The sequence below is a fragment of the Panthera onca genome, chromosome B1, assembly GCF_046562875.1.
Source record: "Panthera onca isolate mPanOnc1 chromosome B1, mPanOnc1 haplotype 2, whole genome shotgun sequence".
NCBI lineage: Eukaryota > Metazoa > Chordata > Mammalia > Carnivora > Felidae > Panthera > Panthera onca.
Genome location: NC_138342.1, coordinates 154,775,195 through 154,797,979, shown reverse-complemented (window position 1 = coordinate 154,797,979; position 22,785 = coordinate 154,775,195). Strand labels below are relative to the sequence as shown.

Genomic DNA, 22,785 nt, shown 5'->3' with positions numbered 1-22,785 from the left:
ATGCCAAAGCATCCACACAGCATCAATATTTTTGGCAAAGAGATCTCCCTTTCATCAAGACTCGTCTCTGATTCAATTCAGTATCTTCTGAATAAAATTTTTAAGATTTTATTTTTTTAAAGTTTATTTATTTAGAGAGAGAGAGAGTGTGAGTGGGGGAGAGGGGCAGGGAGGGGGAGAAAGAGAGAATCCCAAGGAGGCTCCAAGCTGCCACCACAGAGTCCAACATGGGGCTCCCTCTCATTGAACCCTGAGATCATGACCTGAGCTGAAATCAAGAGTCGGATGCTCAACTGCCACCCAGGTGTCCCTTCTGAGTAAATTCTTAATAATAACCTGTGCTGGCCACTGCAGGTGTAGCAACAGCAGGTTGGTCACAGCCACTAGCGGTGGGGTCAGACTCATGGGCCGACATGAAGGTCAGAGAAATTGTCTAAAAAGCGGTGATGGTGGAGCTTCGGGAGGGTGCAGTAAAGGCGAAGTGGGAAATACAGCAGGTGAGGGCACAGCATGCGCCTCATGTATTTGAAGTGGCAGCTCCGTGCAGCTCATTCAGGGTGTCAGAGCAGCACAGCCAAGTCCGGAAGGAGTTTTTCTAAGGGGGATGAGGGAGGAGGAGTGCCTGAAGAGCTGCACCGTGAGGCAGTGAATATGCGTGAACGTAGGGCATGGGGGGGGGGGGCGCAGAGGGGACAACCGTGGGTGGCTCCCAGGCCCCACCCACTTCCGCAGGTGTGGGGCTGGCACCCACCCAGCTCTCCGCACTGCCCGCTGCCTAACAAATGCGCCCGCGGGAGCTGAGTGGGGCCGGCACTTTGGGAGCCGGGAAGGGCACTCAGGCTGATGTGTGGCCTCCACTCTACAAGTAATAGCTGCTCTTCCCTTTTATCTCTCTGAGGCATGTGGCCAGAGAAGTAAGTAGTGAAGAATCTATATGCAGGGCCCTCTTTGTTTCAGATCGAATCCATTACGTAGTGTGCTAACTTCTGCAGTGGGACACTGGGACCACGATCGTGGGCGCTTCCTCGTGGACTCAGGCGCAGCCCACACTCCCCCATACCTGAAGGACGTGCTTGTTATCTTTCGTGTGCAGCACTGCCGAGACCGTTGCCAAGGAAATGCCAGGCTTAATCTCCATGGGCACCAGTGAATCTGCAAGCTGGAAGCACACAGGGGTTTCAGTCGGGCTCGCCTCAATTTGGGGACGAGGTGCAGCAGCTGTGCTGTCCAGTCAGGATCTGGAGGCCACACCGGGCTGGGGCTTAAGTGCCCCCGCCAGCCTGGTGGGAAAGACACGGCATCAAACGCCATAGCGCTGAGCCTTTCATGATCACCTTTATTCATTTCCTTTTCTTTTGAACTTCTGTCTACATCACTGCAGTCTAACATGGCCATAATTTTAAGGAAGAAGGTAAAAACATTTTTAAAATAACGTTAATCAAAAATGTATCGCACACACAAATGTGTACCTCGGTTGTAATAAAGAAAGGAGGTAAGAGAAGCCGGAGAGGCAAAGGGGATAGTGGTGGTGGGTAAACTGGGCTGCGAAGACTTAGAGAACTCGTCCGACTGCAACTTCTTAGACAGTGTTCTGGGTGCCCTTCCCGGCGACAGCCCAACACTCTCCAGCCGTCACCCAGTTGCAAGCCTGTGCCACTGCGTGCTGGGACCCCAGCATGCTGACCCTTCTGCTTCTCCCTTTTGTTAGCTCCACCCCCACCCCAAATGATGAGATGCCCACACTGTGCTAAGGGCCCATCACCTGAACTGCCACAACCTCACATCCATCTTTCAGGTGGCTTCCAGGCGGCTCCGAACACTTTCACAGTATTCTCCAAAACCTCAGAGGGCTTCTCTTTATGCAGAAATACCTACTGAGTGCTGACTTTTCATGCTAGCCTCCGCCTCTGTCCTCATGACCACTAGGTGACTAGTGTCAGGCAGGAAGGACAGGGCAGTAGCATTTGGACTGAGTGAGCTAATTCCTGGAAACGTGACTTCTCCCAAAGGCGGAACATCCAACCTTTACCTGGGGGCCATCTCTTTCCCTACCACCCGAATCTGAGGTGTACCCCATCTCCTGGGCAGCTTTAGAGCTCCCTGACCCCGCCACTGGCAGTGATGTGTGATCTTCTAAGAGGCCGTAGCGCTCAGCTTTAGTTGGCTATTGCTCTTGCTGTTTTATTAGGATTCTGTGACTATAAGAGTTACTTTCCAGTAACAGTATGCATACTCTTTCTGGAAAATTTGGAAAACAGAATACACGTAGACCCCGGTCTGTCCCAGTCTCCTAGATTTAAGAACAAAAGTAAACAAATATGCAAGATGCCACTTAGGTAAATATGAAGATCTATATCACATGGGCAGAGGAAGCAGCTCAGGGTATTTAGAAGAACTGGAAAGCGGAATGTGAAAATTGTTTCACGAAATAAGAAAACATATGTGGCACAAGTGTGAAACGTTCCCCCCGGGGGAGACATGTCTGCTCCGGTCTCCAGACAACACCCGTCCGTGAGCATCCTTTTCCTTCCTACACTGCAGTTACGCCCATCCCAGGGGAGCCTGCCTAGCAGAACTTTAAAGCCAAAGAACTGGCCTGGGAGGTTTGGGGACGGCACTGTGGGAACACAGCAGGTGAGATACTCTCCCTGGGCGGCCCTGTGAGGGAGATCTAAGACTCATCTAGGCTTGAGGGAGGTCTCCACTCAGATACCTCCATGAGGGAGGGAGCACCCCTCGCCGCCCTCGAATAGACAGTCTTCCGAGAACCCGTCCATGAGGGTTGTCGCATCCGATCTCCCGTCTTGCACTCAGAGGGACAAAGGGGGAGGATTTATGGGAAGCTGCAGAGGACACACTCTCGTTTGGGGGAGGAATAAGCATCCTTTAGTAGCAGCAAAACCTAAAGAGCAGCGCCAGATTTTAACCTCCTCATCTCGCACATGCGTCTCCCAGGCAAAACTCTACATTACGTCCACGGACAAAAATTTATGTAAAAGAATGTTTCTGAAAGCATTACTTATAACATAGAAAAAGCAGAAATAATAAAGCTCACCAATGAAGGAATAGTTATGATAAACTTATGATAGACCATTACACCCCCACTAAGATGTTTACTTGTTGTGACCTACTACTGTTCCATGACCAAGGCAGCATGCCGGGTAGGATTCAACTACACACACACACACACACACACACACACACAGAACAGACAAGGCAAATACACAAAATTCTGAGCAGTAGTTATCTCTGGTACGGGGACCACGACTGATTATTTTGTCTTTATCCTTTTTTTTATTCTATTTTCCGAATTTTCCAGAAAGAGTATGCATACTTTTATTGGAAAGTAACTCTAATAGTAACAGAATCCTAATAAAACAGCAAGAGAAGGCAGAAGGGCCTTAAAAAGATGGCTGTGCAGAGCACTGCTCTCAGGAAAGTGTGGGACCTGAGCCTCTTTCAGGGGCATCGTGGTCAATGTGACTGTCCTAATAATGTGACAGTTTTAGCCTTTTCACTCTTGCTATCACGAGTGTTCACTGGGATTTTCTCAAGGTTACATGACATAGATTATCCACAACAAAGTGAAAGCAAAAGGAGATAGGACAGTCCACAAGCAGACATTAAAGAGATTTGCAAATGGAAAATAGTGCCCCTGTTCTCATTACCTTTTTTCAGAAACATTTTCTCATAAAAGATATTTTAGTTGTGTTAGCATCGAATGGGTTTATGTCATTATTTTTATAGCTTTTTAAAAATTTTATTTTAGAGAGAACAAGATCACAAGAGGGAGAGGGGCAGAGGAAAAAGGAGAATCAAGTAGGCTCCACGCTCAGCATAGATCCCGACGTGGGGCTCAATCTCAAGACTGTGAGATCATGACCTGAGCCAAAATCGAGAGTTGGATGCTCAACCAACTGAGCCACCCAGGCACCCCCTAAATCATTATTTTTAAAATGAATAAATATTTTTAAAATGTCTTCGTTTTAACATCTAATATAGCAAATATCAATAGATGTAACCCACATAAACAAAAGCTCTCTGAGGTTCTAATTTTTTTAAGTAGGCTCCATGCTGGGCATGAGAGCACGACCTGAGCTGAGATTAAGAGTCAGATGCTTAACTGACTGAGCCACCCAGGCGCCCCTTGGGTTCTAATTTTTAAGAAGTTTTGAGACCAGGAATTTTGAGGACATGTTCAAGCTATCTCAAGAGGCAAAAGGAAGCCAAAAGTAGCTTCCTACAGAGCCTTCCACACTAACATTGCAGGAGCTAGGCCATGTGACTCGGGCTGCCTTGCCCTCAGTTGGTCGCTCATGCACAGTATACCTCAACTGTCTCACGTGTACAATATGCACACAAATAATCACATTTATAATCCTTATATGTTGATTACTCTTATTTCCTCCATCTATCTCTGAATTTGATGAAACTTGACTCACACTCAAATGAGGTCCAGAAAGGATGAGAAAAATCCACCGTGGTCAGGGACGGAGCTGACATCAGTGCCTCTGTTCTGAGAGGCCCTGGCTTCACATGTTAAATGTGAACACAAGCAGCGGTCCTGATGTTAACAGCTGTTACTTCATTGCCTGAAAAATAAGGCGGTTCTGAAGATCCCGCCTCTCTTGCCAGTTCCTTGCCTAAGGGGCTGTGTTCTTTGGTTCATCCGCATTTGACACAAAGCCAAGAAAGCCACCTCTGAGATCATCTTTTTTCAGATACTCAAGTGGAAAACCTGGGTCTGACCATGAGAAAGAGAACAGCTCACCTCTGGCATGATTTCGATCTTCTCGTACCGACGCTTGAAAGGCAAGGCGAGGACCTCGGCCCGCCGATAGGACATTGCGGGCGGCTGGCAGTCGATCATCAGGTCCATGCGGTGGGACTGCGCTGGGGGTGGCTGCGTGTACTGCTCAGGGCAGACCACGTGCAGTGGCTGAGAACCAACAGGACAGGGGCAAGTAAGGGAGGAGGCCCACCTCAGTGTGCCCGCACTCCTGCTCCGCCTCACCACCTCCTGACCCCCCTCCCCTCAAACCCAAACACTGGGCAGCAGGAGAGGGGAGTGCAGTGCGGGGGAAAAAAATAAACATTTCAGAGAAAAGCCCTCAACTGCCAGTCATGTGGACTAGTGGGGGATCCACTGCCTCCGTTTGCATTTGTTTTTATGTTTTCACTGTTTTTAAGTCATTTTGATGGTAACTTCCATAGGTCTATGCCCAACTGGTGCCCAAGCCCCTTGAGGGCAGTCTTCTTGTCACACCTACCATCACTGACCGGTACAGCTGTTGGCCGATTGGCAAGAACTGCTGACTTTGGTGCTAGTCTGGTGTTTTGGGGTGGGGGCTTCTCTGGTATCTGCAGGTGCACTGGTGTTAGACAGTGGGCAGTGCACAGCTCACATACTCCACTGTGTGGGACACACTGAATCAGATCTTTTTGCAAAATATCTCTTTGTTATTCTGAGAGACAAAAATAGTAAACCAGCATTTACTTGGGACAAATACCACCCAAGTGAAAATGGATCCCGGTAGCCCACTGAGTTGTACTGACACTGATTTTACTTAAGAGCCTGGAGCTCACCTCCAGCTCCTGGAAGGCCTTCTAACAGGAAGCACTGGAACAGCCGACCGGATGCACTAAAAACAGCACTTGTTCCGTTGGGCTGATCCTTTTCTTCCTCCTGACGGAAGGTTAGGTTAGGATCTCCTAACTCTTCTCGAAGCCATCCGAGTGCACAGTCGCAGCCTGAGGACCCGTCCCCGCTTCCCTCTCCTACAGTGGGGACCAGGTGGCCTCTGGCTCCCACAGTCATATACCGCCAGGGGCTCCATGAGCACATCGCTGCCGTGTGGACCACAGGGGGAACTTAGTCATGAAAACAACAGGCTCTTAACTGCTTCTGCCAGCGTGCTGATGAGTACACGGTGGGTATCGAATTGCCAAATCAGCCCAAACTTATCCACTACTCTCAATCATGTCTAGAGAAAGCCCATATTCTTTCCTTGTAGGGCCAGCAAGCTAGTGATGGCCATAATCCATTATTTCTGCATTCCTGAGGTTCTTCAGCTTTTCATTTCTTGTTACCCTTCCTTAGAGCTCTGGGTAAGTGCCTCCCATCCTGAGGTCATAGGTTCTGTGAGGAGGAAAGCAAACTTCTGACCTGGGCCAAGAAAAATGAAGGGAGCTAATCGTACCTTGCTAAATTACTAGGTGAAACGACAGAAGACGTGCCAGGGTGCCCTGGTGCTCCTTTAAGCCCCTGAGGCAATGGGGAATGAGAAGTTTTCCTCTTGCCTCTCTCCCTCGCCAACTGCAAGCAGCCTCCCCCAACCCCACTATCAAACTTCTGCCAAGAGGTTGCTCACCCGGTGCAGTGATTTTTACTCCCTGCCCCCGCCCCCCCTACATTCTCCTGTGTAGATGGTCTTCCTTAACCCACCGCTTTACCCAACTACTTCTTCCCTTGCCCTACGGCAGAAGATGCAAAAGGAAAAAACAAACAGAAGCCACAAAAAATAAATCAAAACAAACCCCTAACAAAAAGCAAAATAACAGGGGCGCCTGGGTGGCTCGGTCGGTTAAGCGGCCGACTTCAGCTCGGGTCATGATCTAACGGTCCGCGAGTTCAAGCCCCGCGTCGGGCACTGTGCCGACAGCTCAGAGCCTGGAGCCTGTTTCAGATTCTGTGTCTCCCTCTCTCTGACCCTCCCCCATTCATGCTCTGTCTCTCTCTGTCTCAAAAATAAATAAATGTTAAAAAAAAAAAAAACAATTAAAAAAAAAAAAAAAAAAAGCAAAATAACAGTGTCCATGGTACTAACCCACATCTGCAACGAGGAACCAGTACAGGTTTCAGTGAAACTGCCTTTCGGCTTGAGGAGTCTGTTTCTAGGGCTATTTTGGTGGGGAGACGGGGCGATTTGCTTTTGACTGGACACAGACGGTCCTCATCAAAAATAACAGGCTAATGCTTTCCTTCCCTTCCACCTATGATTTCTTTAGAACAGAAACTGCTTCCAGGTCTTAAAGCCTCCTACCTGGGGCGGGGCGGGGGGTGGGGGGAGGGGGGCAGTGACCGGCACACGTGCCAGCATGCTGCGGACTCAGGACTCCCTGAGACGCGAGGAAGGGAAGAAGCGCAGCCAGACAGCCCGCCCTGCCGCAAACTCCCTGCTGTATCAGGGCCATGGGGAGACACCAGCACTTCCCTTCCTTACCTGTACTTCTTTGAGCAGCTTTGACACTTGGATGAAGTTCAGTCGCGTATCGATGGGGCAGTAAATGCATTTCATGGCCAAGGGCTGGTAGGGAGCCAGTGCTTCCAGGTAGGAGAAATCAGGTTCTAATGGGAGCACAAAAAGGAAAATTTAAAATGCAAGCAACAGAGTTGCTACCAAGTGAGGAGGCGGCTGGTGTGGTCAAGGCCAGGCAGGATCCGTACCGAAGTGCAGAGGCTGGCGGGAGCTGGATTCCTGATCACTGCAGAGGGTCACTTACTCACAGGTAAGGACGGGGAGAGGCCAGGATGAACCTCTCCCCGGGTGGGTGTGGGCTCAAGATTTTCAACACAGAGAGACGGAGGAGATAAATGAGGGGATACATAAGTAAATGGGGGAGAAGGGAAAACTCTTTGTTGCAACAGAATGCCAAATAAATGTAAACAATGAAAGTAAAAAAAAATTTATCATTTGGCAAGCATCACAGGAATAATTTCTTCGGACCAGGATCATCAATAGATGCAAAAAAAATTAGATAAAAATTTGAGGAAGACAAGGATACATAGTCTCAAAGTGTCCCCCCACCCAAGATACTGATTAAATGTAAAAACTGACTTCACAGTGGGGAAACCTGGCACAGGCCTCTCGAATCAAGTGCTCGAAGTTAACAAGCAGGTATGAGACAAATGACATACCACTGACTTGACAGGGCAGACATGAGAAAAGGACCCTGGCCTCATGTCAACAGATGCTTTTGCTGCAACTGTCATGCTCCTCTCGGCAAAGCATGGCGTGCGCAGTGACTGGGAACCACGCTTGCCATGACAGCCCATTTGTTAAACCCAGAACTACTCACTGTGGCCTGTGTGGCAGAGATTACATTTCTGGTGTGAAATATAATACTTAGACTCACAACAGCCTGTGCCCCCATGAGGACATCACTTCTTACAGCCCTCTGGCTTACATTTACCCATCCCATTAACTCTCCCAGTGCATTAAGGATGACTGATGGAACTTCCAGATTTTTATTAAAAAAAAAAAATTTTTTTTAATGTTTATTCGAGAAAGCAAGCAAGCGAGTATGAGCAGGGGAGGAGCAGAGAGTGGGGGGGAGACACAGAATCTGAAGCAGGCTCCAGGCTCTGAGCTGTTAGCACAGAGCCTGATGTGGGGCTTAAACTCACGAACTGCAAGATCATGAACTGAGCAGAAGTCAGACACTTAACTGAATGAACCACCCAGGCACCCTGGAACTTCCCGATTTTTCAATTACTTCCCCTTGGTGGCTCCTGTTTCTCTAAGAAGAACCCCCCAAATATGAGGCAAGGACAGCTACCTAGGAGAAAACTGACTCCCTTTTTACGTGTACTATGTGAGCTACAACTTTCCCACAGCTGTAATACAATCCAAAAAAGTGGTCCAAAACTCATCTCTGACGTGACCAGACATCATACATGACATAGCTGCTCTGAAAGTCCCTCAAAATGGGTTTAGATTTAAATTCATTACCAGGGTTGTTATGGACAATCAAACAATCCTTGATTTCTTCTTAGCTGGCTAAAGGAAAAATTATACTACAGCAAACACTTCTTACTGTGCCTATAAAAATACTGTACCCACTGTCATATCAGAGTCAGTAACCCCTCAAAAAGAATGAAAGACCACCTTTAGTCCTACTACAATGTTCTCCAGAATACCTCTTGCTTAGCAAAAGTTGGCCATGGTGAGGTTCTGGGTATTGTGGGTCAATGTCTTGTGACCTGACTTCCTCTGCCTTTGGCCAAAAGGGGGCCTAGGAAAAAGACAAGAAGCCCCTGAAGCTGCTTTTCTGAGCTCTCCTGGCACTTTCTACCAGGTCTTGGAGTTATAGCTGGAGCCGGCCTGTCAGTCATGGCCAGGCCATGTTGTTCTCCTATTGGACATCAACAATTTCACAGAACCCTAACACCAGACATAGCCATTTGGTGACCACAATGGATCAAGACAAAAACAAGAACCCCTCCATAATCATGCCTGAACACACAACCACAACACTGTTCTCGAACCACAAAAGGAGCAAACATTACCCTATCCTGGCTCCATTCTTCTTGCCTTCTAGATAAGAACTATTAAGATATTCAATCATTTAACCACTCCTGCTTCCTAACAGCGGCCAATCCAGAGCAGTGTCCCACATCTGTGAACCTACCTCAAAATCACCCAACACAAGTCCAAATCCATAAGTTCTTTCCAACATGTTCTGAGATGCCTCCCACTTCCCCATGTGTTCTTCTCAGCTGCAATGAATCAATAAAGCCAACTTTGTTTGACCGGTGGTGTGATGGAGGCCTCTGGCACTCCTCACAAACAGGCTGAGCACAGGAAAGGGCCCCAGTGTCCCTGATCTTGAAGATTTGGGCACAGTTAGACTCTATTCCATCATTCAAGTCTTAAAAGCAATGAGAAAGAAATCAACTGATAACTTTCTCAACAACTTTTATGTGCCAGGCACTGCATGAAGTGCCTTCTGATAACATTTCAGTAAACACACAGAGTCGCCCAAGGAAGGAGCCATCAACAATCCCATTTTACGATGAAGAAAGTGAGGCTCAGGGAGGTGAGGTAACTTGGCTTAGATTATACTACACTGGAACAGATTCAGATCAAGGTTTTCCACTCAATTGCCCGTAAGATTTCCAAATCCCGAGGCTGTCTGAAGACCTAAAGTTGCTAAAATAATATAGTGATTAAGTAAAACCCCTGCTTGGCTTCATTAAAGGATTTGTTTTACTCTGAGGGGTTTGTCTCCAGAAAAAACAGTGTAAGCCAGAGCAAACTATAACCAAAGGAGAAAAACCCAACTCAAGAAATAATTCCTAAAGGGTAACACAAGAGTGGTTACTAGGATTACTGCCGTTCTTGAAACAGCTTACAAAATCCTATCAAAAGCAGTTCAGTAGAAATCTGCCTCACGGAAAAATCTCCGAAAAATGGGTATGAAAGCTTTGTCCAGTACAGTTTCCTAACAGTCCATCTTGCTTTACTCTTTCCCTTGTGGTTTACGTCAGATGAGTGTTCATATTTATGCCTTACTGAAAATTTTGTCCTGGTCGGTGCACTGGGTGAAAGTCCCAGTGGAAAGGGCAGGGTTTTATTTGTTTGTTTACTTACCTGTGAATATGACGGTGTTGAGACTAGATTTCCCCCAGAGCTCCATGAAATGGACCACGTCCCCAAATCGGAGGGAGGGGTGCCCAGTGAACACCACACACGGTTGCCGGAAATCACTGCTGAAGTCTCCGTGGAGGCTCGGGTAGTGCTTCAGCTTGTTGGTCTGAATGAGCTACAATATGTACAGGGAAGCACACAAAGAGATGTTAGCCTGTCCAGGTGGAGGGAAGGACTGCACAGCATGGGAGCATGAGCAGAAGGAAGAATACAAATGAATCTGATTAGAATTTGTGGGAGATTGTGTTTTTTGTTGTTGTTGTTGTTGTTGTTGTTGTTATGTACAATGTGACTTTCTGAACAGATACAACCTTCTGGTACGTATTAACATATTATTCAGGCTGTTAAAGGCCTGATGCAGTCTAACCCTTCCTTTAGAGCTTCCTGACACTCGGGAGTCCCGGCCCTAGAAGTTCCCAGGATCAGTTATTATTTGAAGTACAAGTAATTTTCCCCAAACATGTGACTCACCAAGTTCTGTCAACAATAAACACTTCACACAAGAAAAACTGTTTACCTGCACAGGACCATCTCTTGAGATGTAAGTTACTGCAGCAACTTACCAAAGACAAAGGCCAAATTGGCTTTCAGAAATTTGGGAGTGTGATGTCCTCCCAGAGATGTCCTACGCAGAGAGCTGTAGTAAGAAGTGGGCCATGTACAGCCTCAGACTTGTCTCAAAAGTGTACGTTTTGAATCAAATGATCTCCCTTCCAGAGCAATACCTGGCAATTCTCTCCCAACGTCATAACCGACTCAAGGCAACACCATATAGTTACAGCCACAGATGGCATCTTGTGACATGGCTCAGCAGCTCTTCCTGCTGCCCTGGCCCTGCCTCCACCTCCCTACTCTAGCACCAAAAGGTAAGATGACAAACACCCAGACTTCAGAGACCTTAAATGCCAGCTAGATCAAAGGGAATACTGCCCTGAGATATTGTCTAATAGATAAAGAAATAGTCTGTGACATAAGTTAATCCTGAACCAACCAATAATGCATAAGAGGGGAGCCCAAATCCAACAGAAGTCACCCAAATAGTGAAGTGTGGCCGGAATGGGACTACCCCCAAATGGAAGCTAAACTCTCTTCACTATAAAGATTTAATTTTTAATTCAGAGAGATTGCTTTTACTGGTAACACTGCAACACTACTCTAGAGATCTTAGCCAGGCATCCCTGGTTTGGATGGGATATGTTGTAGTAAAGATGGGGCAAATGCTGAATTCCCACCTCCCTTCCAAGTTATATACAAACAAAAGGGACATTCTTTTTATAACTGATCTGCCCCCAAATCATTACTTGTCCCATTGAAATGGGTGAGCGCTGTCTAAAAGACTAAGCCTACTGTATCCATTGCCGTCAAGGAGACGAATGGGATTCTAAGAATAGCAGTGGGTCTTTGCACACAACTTAAATCACTTTTTAGGCATTACCTACAGTTCCTGAAGTTCTACTGATCAATGCATAGCAACTAAGATAAATTCATCTCTTTTCTTTTGCCCACTGGAGCTACCTTTCTAGCTGACTTACTACATTTGACCATTCATTACCTCTGTACTTATTTAAGGTCCAACTGTATAGGCAATGAAGCTGTAGGGTAGGAATTCTGTAAAAAAAAATTTTTTTTTTTTTTTTAATTATCAGTACTAAGGCTAGAATATTTTCTCTTTGGCACTGGTCACAATACTGAGTCAACTCCATCATATCCTAAAGTAGGCAAGTGCGTTTCAGGAACCCTGATCATGCAACTATGTTCTTTTCATATTCCTAACTAAATGGGACAAAAGTAATCTGTGACAATATGTGGGTAAAAACGTAGAGTAACACTCTTAGAAAACAAAAAAAAGCTAATTTTTGTTGGGGGGAGAAAAAACCAGCCTTCAGTGGTAAAGTCCACCATAAAGTATGCTTTGCCACGCTTAATTTTCAGACATCACTGCATTTCTAGCCTGAAGTTCACTGTGGTAATGACAAAGCTTGGAAAAACTTTGGCTGCTGTAACGGAATGTGCGGACTGAAACATGACTTTGTCAGAACCTTCCGCATGAAATTCTGGCTCATAAAGGTCCTTTGGAGTAGCAATAAGCAGGGGTGGCAGGAGTTGTCAAATTTAAAATAGCGGGACATTTGTTGCTATTTACGCTGAATCAAACAGTTAACTGTAAAACAAATAAACCAACTAAATCCTATACAAGCACATCCACACAGACATCTGTGGATGGATGAAGTCTGTACAAACTGAAAAGTCCATGTTCCCAACTGCACACTAAGGAGCAGTGTGACCAGCTTCTTAGAGGTTCCCCTTTGTCCTTTTCCACTTACTACTGCCTCCAACCCCACCCTCCAGGATAACTGCAATCCTGGCTTCCGATACCACAGAATTGTTTTGTGTGTTCTTGAACTTTCATATAAAGAAAATCACACTGTCTACTTATATCTCACTTCTTTCACTCGCATGATGTTTATGAGATTTGTTTACATAACTTCGTATAATTGGAATTCATTCATTCTCACTGATGTAAGTAAGGTATTCCATTGTACAGAATATACCACAAAATCCGCTTGACTATTAACGGCATTTAGGTATATTTCAGCACTATTACCAAGAATGCTCTGAAGATTTTTGTCTGTGTCTTTTGGTGACATACCCATGTATTTCTGTTTGGTATATAATTCAGGAAAAAATTGCTGAAGCATTTCAGCTTTAGCAGATATTGCCAGTTTCCTAAAGTGGCTCATACCAATTTAAACATCCTTTTTAAAAATGTAACAAAAAATTGGGAGTAACTCTTTTGTTGGATAGTAAGAGAATGGTTAAGTACATTATAATATGTTCATATGATATGCTATGGAATACTAGGCAGCAATAATAATAATAGGAGGCACTCAGAAAAATATCCATGATACACTGTTTGGTGAAAAATGTAATGAAAACAAAACTGGCTATGTTATGTTGTCACGTTATATATATTGTATTTGTTTCAAGTGTCCAATAATATATATATTGTGGAAAAAAAATCACCACAGTAAGCCTAGTTACCATCCATCATCATAGATAGTTACAAAAGATTTTTTTTTGAGAACTCTTAATATCTGCTCTCAGCAACTTTTAAACATGCAATACAGTATGGTTAACTACAGTCACTATGATGTACTTACATCCCATGAATTATTTTAGAAGAAGTTTGTACCTTTGACCCTCTATTTTTTAAAAACTTAAATGTTATTATTTTCATCATTAAAACTTCACATCTATGATCAACATGACTAACTGGAAAGAAGACTTTGACTATAAATGAATCTGTTGTTATGCAAAGAAATTAGTAGTAGGGGTCAGATAACACTCAGTGAACAGAACAGAGGTAGGTTATGAACTGCAGACACGTACTGGCAATAGAATGTGTTAATGAGAAGAGAAAGTAACATATCTTGAGTTAGAGTACTTCGCGGTCATCTCACATGGGAAACAAGGGACTATATGAGTTTACCTAAGGATTTCTATAATCTAGTGACATGTTATCATCCATTTATCTACAGTTTTTTCTTGCTTTGACCCAATAATGCCATTTCTTACCTCTGCATGAGGAAAAGGTGGTTCTGGGAGATACACCTTAGTCTGTTTGTTGTGACAAAGCCTTTTAAAGAGGAAAAACGGATGAGCCTGTTAGGGTAGGGCATACAGGATCATTTGTTGCCACCTAGTGGTAGCAGCAAAAACACTAGTAAAGCGTATTCAAAATTTTCCTGTTAACCAATCCAATCTCACTGTGATTGAAAGCCAGGATCTACGTACGGGAGTATTCAGAACAAGACCCTTGTGAGCATTTTTTAACCATTAAAATTCCTGAGTACATTTTTTCCTTGAAAAATAAGCTTGTTATTTTGGAATAATTTTAGATTTATAGAAAAGTTGCAGAGACAGTACTGACTTCCCTTGGGCCCTTTACCCAGGGCCCCCTTAATGTTAACATCTTACATAACCATGCATGATACATTTGTTGAACTGTGAAATTAACATTAGTGCATTACAACTAACTAAATTCCAGACTTTATTTGGATTTCACCAGTTTTTCCACTAATGTCTTTTTTTTTTTTTTTTTGCTCCAGGATCCAATTTGAAATATCATATTGCATTAGTAGTGATCACTTTTGAGGAGAAAGTGACAGGCTTTCTTCAGAGACCCAACTTTCTGTTTTGCACATGCACTAAGCAACACTGGTCACTGAAACTGGAGAGTAACGTGGTATCTCAACTGGGAGACTCTATAAATGTTTCAGGTAGTCTATATTTCTTTCCTAGACAGAGCGGACATTTAAAAATGGAGATGTCTGAATAAAGCAATTGTGGCCAAAGTTAACAACTGATAACTCAAAAGACAGGTGTTCTGTAGGTTTGGCGTTATGTAGTAATAACGCATGTTTGTTCACGACTACTTGTAAGAATTCTACTAAAACAGTATTAAAGTATTTCAACAGTTCTACCAGATCCTATTTTTTGGGGAGTAGTTCAGGACTCCAGGGTTTGGGTTTTATATGAACTTCATGAATACAACTTATTAATTTTTCCTACACTTAAAATTTCCTTTAATCTTGTTTTAAAAAACATTACTTTATATCCTTTTTGGAGGAAGATGTAAATAGGGAAGGAAGATATTTTTGGAGGGTTACCTTATAATATCTAAATTACATATATTTATATACATAGAATTATACATAATATCTAATCAGGAAGACAAAACTTTTTAAAGTCAGGAAGAGAGACAAATAGAAGATCTTCATTTAAGGTTTCTTAGATTGTTGCAAAGGATACTATGTTGCATTAGTTAGTATCAATATATAAAAAAACTAAAGTATTTCTGACAAAAAAAAAAACCAAGACAAAACAAAGCAAAACAATAACTTAAATGCATTGTGGTATCCTTGACTGGATCCTGGAATAGAAAACTGACATTAGTGGGAAAACTGGTACAATCTGAAAAAGATTGTAGTTCAGCTAATAATGTGTGCTAATGTTCATTTCTTGGTTTTGATACATGTGTATGGCCATGTAAGATGTGGCCATTAGGGAAAACTAAGTAGAAGGTATATAGTTCTTTCTGTACTACCTCTACAACTTTTCTGTAAATTCAAAATTATTCCAAAGTAATGACTTTATTATTTAAAAAACAAATCAAAGTTAAAATCCAAAGTGCCAAGAAGGGGAAAAAAATATCTGCAGATGTATAACAAAGAGTAGAGTTCAAATAAATTGGTAAGAAAAGTATAACATCTCTAATCAGTAAAAAAGGGATAATTTACAGAAGACAATGGGCAAGAGGAACAATTTACAGAAGACAAAAATCTTTCTGGAAAGCAACTGAGATTTGTATAATCAACATTAAAACATATTTATACTCTTTGTTCCTGTAATTCCACTGTTAGTAATTTACCTAAAGCAAAAGATGCAGTCGTATATACATACAACGATATTAATTGAAGATTTATTACTAAAAGGAAAAAACTGGGCAAAGCCTGTTCGTCCAACAATAAGACAACAGTTAAATAAATAATACAGTATACAAATGATGTAATAATGTATTCATGTAAAAACTATGTCCTCAAAGTTTTATTTTAATCCTCTAATCTCACATTAAAAATGTGAGATTAGCAGGGGGCACCTGAGTGGCTCAGTTGGTTGGGTGTCTGACTTCAGCTCAGGTCATGATCTCGGGCGGTCCGTGAGTTTGAGCCGCGCGTCGGGCTCTGTGCTGACAGCTCAGAGCCTGGAGCCTGCTTCAGATTCTGTGTCTCCCTCTCTCTCTGCCCCTCCTCCACTTGCACTCTGTCTCTCTTTCAAAAATAAACATTAAAAAAAGAAAATTAAAATATTTAAAAGCAGGATCCAAAATTAAATAATTGGTATGATCCCCATATAGAAAGAAGAAATCCATCCAAATGCCAACAGTGATATTACTTCTGGATAGTGGGTTTACAGGTTCAGTTTTTCCTGTTTTCTGTAACTTGTATCGTTTTCTATAGTAAGTGTGTATTACACATATATTAGAAACGAACAAATATAAACACCCAGAAACAAAAACAACCTACTCTAATTAGAGTGGTCCTGACTTCTAGCCCGTAAGATATCATTTTGACAAGAACAGCACACAGTGGGGACGGAGTGGCTTTGAGGAGCACACCATCCCCCAGGCCTCGCAGGGCTGGCTGGAGTTTTTTATTAAGGATCTGGATGAAGAAATTCAGAACATGCTAATTGTGCAAGTGATCCTTAGGCTGGACTACTAGTTTCAAGATTAACTTCCTATGCTCGGGGAGAAATGACCCAATGCAAAGGATAAAATTCAACAGGTACCAATAAAGTGACGGCCCTACGGACAAACATGACTAACATGCACACAAGATGGAGAAGTTTGTCTGAATGGAGATAGAGAAAAAAAGTCCTTGACTACAACTTTTAAAAGGGGAGGAAAAAATGCCCTTTAAGAAGGTGGAATGGGGAGACAGCATATAGAACATGTTAGGACAGAATGATATACAAATCCCTTCTTAATTAGAAACTTGGTAGAACACTGTGTCCATTACACTACCATACAATCAAAATGGATTACACACCCTATGCAAGTGTCATGCCCCCGTCTAAAAACACCACTCTAAGGCACTTGAAGGTCGACTGTAAAAGTTCTGTATTTCCCTCATCCCTCCCTTTTTTGGGACAGGTGAGTTAGATTCAAACATGCATCTAAATAATCCTAAAAAGGTTCACTAACTTCATACTGTTCAATAATTTACCCATCTCAGCTGGATCAAACAATTTCCTACTGTAATAAAACTTAGTTTTATCAAATATCATGCTATTGAAATGAAAAAGAACCTAGCTTTTCTTATCATCAGATTTGGTATTAGAAATTCCAGACAACATGAACTTGGGCTTTTTTTGAGCCTCTAGAATGTCACTTCACTTTGTAACAGGCAGAGGGTAGCATGGGAGAAGATAAATGTATAATATTTTGTCACTGAATTTGAAAGTGCTAAGTTAACCCTTTGCCTTTCATCCTTCCTTCCTTGACAACTATTCCTCCAAACTCTAGCAATGTAACAGATTTGGCTTTCATTAATACAATTTTCACATCACAGACATGGAAAGACAACAAAATCAAAGTCTCATAGTAATGTGAGAAAAAAAAAACCCTTTATATTTTTATTTTTGACAGAGAGTGCGTATGTGTGGAATGAGAGTGTGTGGACATGCACGTGAGTGAGCAGGGTGTGGGGTGGGGTGGAGACAGAGAGAGAGAGAGACAGTCTTAAGCGCAGAGCCAATGCGGGGCTCAACCGTGAGATCATGACCTGAGCCGAAATCAAGAGTTGGACGCTTAACCAACTGAGCCACCCAGCCGCCCCTATACTTTTCTCATTAAAAAAACTTTTTCCATTTTATTCTTACTGCTTGAATGTACTGAATCGTGGAGAAGAATGCAGACATACCACTCAGCAAAAATCTGGGAAAACTCAAGTGAACTGTTGGCCACGGGGGAGATGAAGTAGAAAGGGATGTTGGAGAGGCCGGCGGAGTCAATGTACTGATACAGGCATTCCAGGAGGTCATAGATCACTCCAGAAGGGTAACAGGGCACCAACACGTTTCCTCCATTCCGGACTGTCAGTGCTAGAAAAGTTGAAGTCAGAGAGAAAACAGTGGTGTCAGAAGAACAGTTTTATAAAGGTAGAAAGAAACTTTAATATTTGGATTTCTTTCATTTCCTACTTCTGTTCATACAATTCATTTCTCAGGTACAATGATCTGCTTCTTTTGAAGAATAGCACAAGAGTGGGAGAATCCAGAGCCTAACAATCAGTTGGGTTTTTAATGGACGTCTCAGTCCCTGGGAACAAGGTGTGCAGTTAAGGGTTTGGGCTTTAAAGGTTACCAATGGCAGCCGAACTTCAGGACAGACCCTCCAAGCTCCTTCTCTTTTTAGCTCCTGCTCAAAACTTTGCTGGATTTGTCTCTGTTCAGTCTCTGACCACTGCTGTATGACATATAAGGAAATAGGCCAAGTTTTTCCATTTGACTCATTTTAGTGGCATTTTCTTTCATTAATGTGTTATTTGTAAGAACATCCTCTACACTTTAAATACTTAAAAACAAGTTATCAAAAAGGACTTGCAACTTAATGGTATAATTATATTAGAAGTTATAACTGGCTACAAAAGAAAAAAAATATCAAAGCCCTCTTAAGTTTCTCTTTTGTTTAGTTTCCAAAACAAACTGAAACGCAGAGCTTTCGGGTGTAGATCTTGAAGCCTCTGGTGTCTTGTATCCTCCTCTGTTCCCAACCCTGACATATGGGTTCTCCCAGACGCTGTACTTGGAGTACTGGTTGACTTGCTATTACTAGAGTATGGTACCGAGGGGAGAGACAGTGGTCAGGGCTCAAGAGGCCTGGATCTACTCCTGCATTCATCATGCTATAGGACCCCATGTAAGTCACTGAAACCTGGCTGGGCCTGTTTCCTGATTGGTTATGAGAGGAGTGGACTAGATTCAAGCTTTCGTAAGTGTGAAAATTGCCAGGGAACATGTTGAAAATGCAACTTTGCTGCTGGGTCTCTCCTGTCCCCAGAGAATCTGACTTACTAGGTCTGTGGATGGGCCCTCAAATTTGCATCTTTAAGAAGTGGCCTCACTGATCATGAGGCAAGTGGTTAGTGGACTTAAGAAACAGTAGATTAGATGCAAGGTTCCTTTCAGATCTAAAGTGTTTTGAGTCTGTGATTCTAGACAATAAGCAAACAAAACATACAAATCAGGGGTGCTATTTGAGACTAGTCCAATAATTTTTTTCAAGGAAGAATAAACTGTGTGAAAGGGGTGAAAGGTCTGAGCTCATTAACTCCTCTTTGGCAACTGTTATGGACTGAACATCTGTATCCCCTTAAAGTTCATATATTGAAGCCCTAACTCCCAATGTGATGGTACTGGGTCAGGGGTGCTTTGGGAGGTAACTGGGTTTAGATGAGGCCATGAGGGTACAGCCTCCATGATGGGATTTTTGCCCTCATAAGAAGAAGACGACACGAGAGCTGCTTCTTTCGGCCAAGGGAGGACACACTTGCGGGTGTCTGCAAGCCAGGAAGAGAGCCCTCTTCCACTGGTCAGACCCTGACCACACTGACAATCTGATCTCAGACTTCCCTGCCTCCAGAACTGTGAGAAATGTTTGTTCTTTAAGCCACTCAGTCTGTGGCATTTTGTTACAGCAGCCCATGTTAAGACAGTAAGCAACCTATACTTTTCTAAAAGAAAGGCAGGATTTCTAGATTTTACTGACAATTATATCCAAAGAAACATACGTTTCTTCCGGGTAGCAAGTCTCTTCTCCAAATTTAGTCTTCTCTCAAAGAAAAAAACAACACTGACCAAATATTGGTGGAAAAATGTATCTGCGAAGTATATTGCTATTGTGAATGCAAAGTATTAAGTCTTTTCTGTGCTATTACTTACAAGCAAAGATGTGATTGTTCCCTTTTTTGACAACTGCTATCCTGTATGCACCCCCGTCTTGCCCCCAAATCCCACCACAGAGCAAACAAGAATTTTCAACATAAATCAAGTGGGAGAATGTTGAGTATCTGTTGCATAAACGTGCTAAACATTTGAATTTACCCTTACAACCATTCTTACATTCTTCAGATTTATGTTGTTTAAGAATTGCTTTTGCTGACAACAGCAAGCTTTGAAGGATGGGCAGGAAGGGTAGAGTAGGCGGGGCAGGGGAAACCTTGAACCGGGGTATCAGAGGGGGTGAACGTGAAGAGAAGGAACACAAAATGCTACAGAAGCAAGAACTGAAAAGTAAATTTAGCACATTTCATCCTGTTCATGGCCTGAGCTGGACACATACCCAGGTTGCTGCAGAACTCTCCCACCATGCCATCCGGGTTGGCGGTGGGGATCTGGGTGAGGCCTGTCAGAACGAGAACGTCGCTGTTTTTGAGAGAAGCTTGGTCCATGGGCTGAAAAACCAGAGAGAACTACGCTCAGTACTTCAAAAGGAAATGGGAAGTGCAAGTAGTGAAGGAAAAAGAGAATAGTCATTGCTCTTTCTGTGTTTGGCTCATCACTGTCCTGTTCCCTTACTTCCTCTAATGAAGTCTGTCAGTGAACAGTTAAGTAGCTGCCCATTGGGGATAGGGACAGATGAGAGGAGGCATGAGGGAACTTTACAGCCATGATAAAAGAGTTCTATGCCGGGGCACCTGGCTGGCTCAGTCAGTTAAGAGTCCGACTTCAGCCCAGGTCATAATCTCATGCTTCGTGGGTTCAAGCCCCACGTCAGGCTCTGTGCTGAGAGCTCTGAGCCTGGAGCCTGCTTCAAATTCTGTATCTCTCTCTCTCTCTGTCTCTTCCTTGCTTGCACTCTGTCTCTCTGTCTCCCAAGAATAAAGAAATATTTAAAAAAATTAAAAAAAAAAAAAGTTCTATGCCTCGGCTGGTGTGGTAATCACGTGATGTGAAAATTCATAGAGCTGTATGCTTAAGATCTCTGGGTTTCACTATACATAAAATTGTACCTCAATGAAAAAAAAAAAGAGCTTATGATCTCAAATTTGTAGAGCGCTTTGCTCTTTTGAAAATGTCATGTCACACATGTCGCTGGTGGGTTTCCAACATGAGTGTGTATTAGAATCACCTGGACGGTTTACTCAACTGTGGGTTGCTGGGCACTGAACCCAGAGTTTCTGATTCAGGTCTGAGGTGGGCCTAAGAATTTGCATTTCTAATGAGCTACCAAGAGATGCTCCTGGTGCCGGTCTGGGTCACGCCTTGAGAACCATTGTGCTGTATAATCTGATTCTCAAGACAGCTCTGCAAAATGAAAACAAGTGTAAAGACTTGAAATAAATACATGAAGTTTATATTATGAAAACATGCAACCTGGGACTCAACTAGTCAAGGCAATTTTCCCTAAGTCTCAGTGGCAGAGAAGCCAGGAAGAATACTGAATTAGGATCCAGAAACAACGAGCTTCCTTCCCATTCTCTTACTGGTCACGGACCTCAGGTAAGGCTCTGAGCTGGGTTTCTCATAACATGGGCATATTTGTGACCCATAAACCTTCATTGAGTTCTGAGAGTCTTATGAGCTAATATACATGATCTTCTTGTAAACTATGAAGTCTCAACAGTGCACTATTATGTGGTCCTCAGGATGTTGAATTTTTATTTTACCTTGCACAGACTGAATTTAATTTTGATGGTTTTCAGAGCATCTAAATAAATAAGGAAGTAAGTAAGTAAGTAAGTAAGTAAGTTAGTTAAGTAAGTAAGTAAGTAAGTAAGTAAGTAACTGCCTTTTCCAAAGAAACCGGGATTCAAACTGAAAACAAAAATGAGGGCCCAGGGATTGAGATGCTAGGTCTCATTTCGTAGCATGTCTTTTCCTTAGTGTCGTTCCACATACTCAATGGAACACACGAAGATAAAAGTCAGAAACCCAGTTTAGTAAGAAGCTTCATCCCTCCTTTCTCTGTTCAACCCGTATTTTCCAACAAAGAAAATTCCAAACAGTAGCAAGCAAAGACCCACCACCTGCAATGTTATCTCTGAGTATATGCACCTTTTGATGTATATTCCTTTAGCATTTTATATAAACATGAATATAAGGCTTCATTATTTTTTTTAAATAACATGACTGCAGTTATATAAGCTGCTTTCTAACCCGAGAAACATTTCTTTAACACAGATAAGTATAGTCGTGACAGCTATATCTAATAGATTCTGATTCCTATTTGCACTTCTCTAATAAAATACATATGCATTGTTTCCAGAGAAGAAGAAATACAATGGTTTATAGTAGCAGATGTGCAATGAGCCTAGAAATGTTCACTGTGTGCATGCATCAAACAGAAGGACCTGGAATGCGGACAAAAGGGATCAAACTTTGTTAGACAGCATATTTAGCTTAAAATGACAATTTTATAAGAACCTTATTAGAACAAACCAATAATGATTCACAGGGCTGATGGGGGAATTCAGATGGTCTAGGAACCCTAGAAATAGCATACACAATTCTGTGTGTGCGCCTATGTACATTTTCCCAGAGGTGACTGGGCTGTCATATGGGGCCATAACCCCCAAAAGGTTAAGAACTACCAATCTGAATGAAAGCATCTAATGGAGATCAAACTGTGGCCCTGAAAACATTATCTCTGTACCTCAGTCATCGACGCTGCCGTCCTTTGAAAATTAAATGTCCACAAAAAAAAAAAAAACAACAAAACAAAACAAAGGCAGTACTGTAATACAAATACCACCAAGTTGGAAGTTATGAGATACTTCATGATCAGATCAGA

At 43.0% G+C, this 22,785-nt stretch overlaps 1 protein-coding gene across 3 annotated transcripts in view; it reads right to left on the bottom strand.

The window, feature by feature from the left end:
• INTS9 (integrator complex subunit 9) overlaps positions 1–22,785 on the bottom strand; it is a 109,137-nt gene that overhangs the window by 4,748 nt on the left and 81,604 nt on the right. For all 3 annotated transcript variants that reach the window (XM_078445577.2, XM_078445578.2, XM_078445579.2), the window contains 7 exons: positions 20,335–20,446; positions 17,915–18,095; positions 14,007–14,067; positions 10,374–10,545; positions 7,224–7,348; positions 4,772–4,939; positions 1,061–1,159 (listed from right to left, as the gene is read on the bottom strand). In XM_078445577.2, coding sequence (XP_078301703.1) covers positions 1,061–1,159; positions 4,772–4,939; positions 7,224–7,348; positions 10,374–10,545; positions 14,007–14,067; positions 17,915–18,095; positions 20,335–20,446 — 918 coding nt within the window. The remainder of the gene's footprint in view (positions 1–1,060; positions 1,160–4,771; positions 4,940–7,223; positions 7,349–10,373; positions 10,546–14,006; positions 14,068–17,914; positions 18,096–20,334; positions 20,447–22,785) is intronic.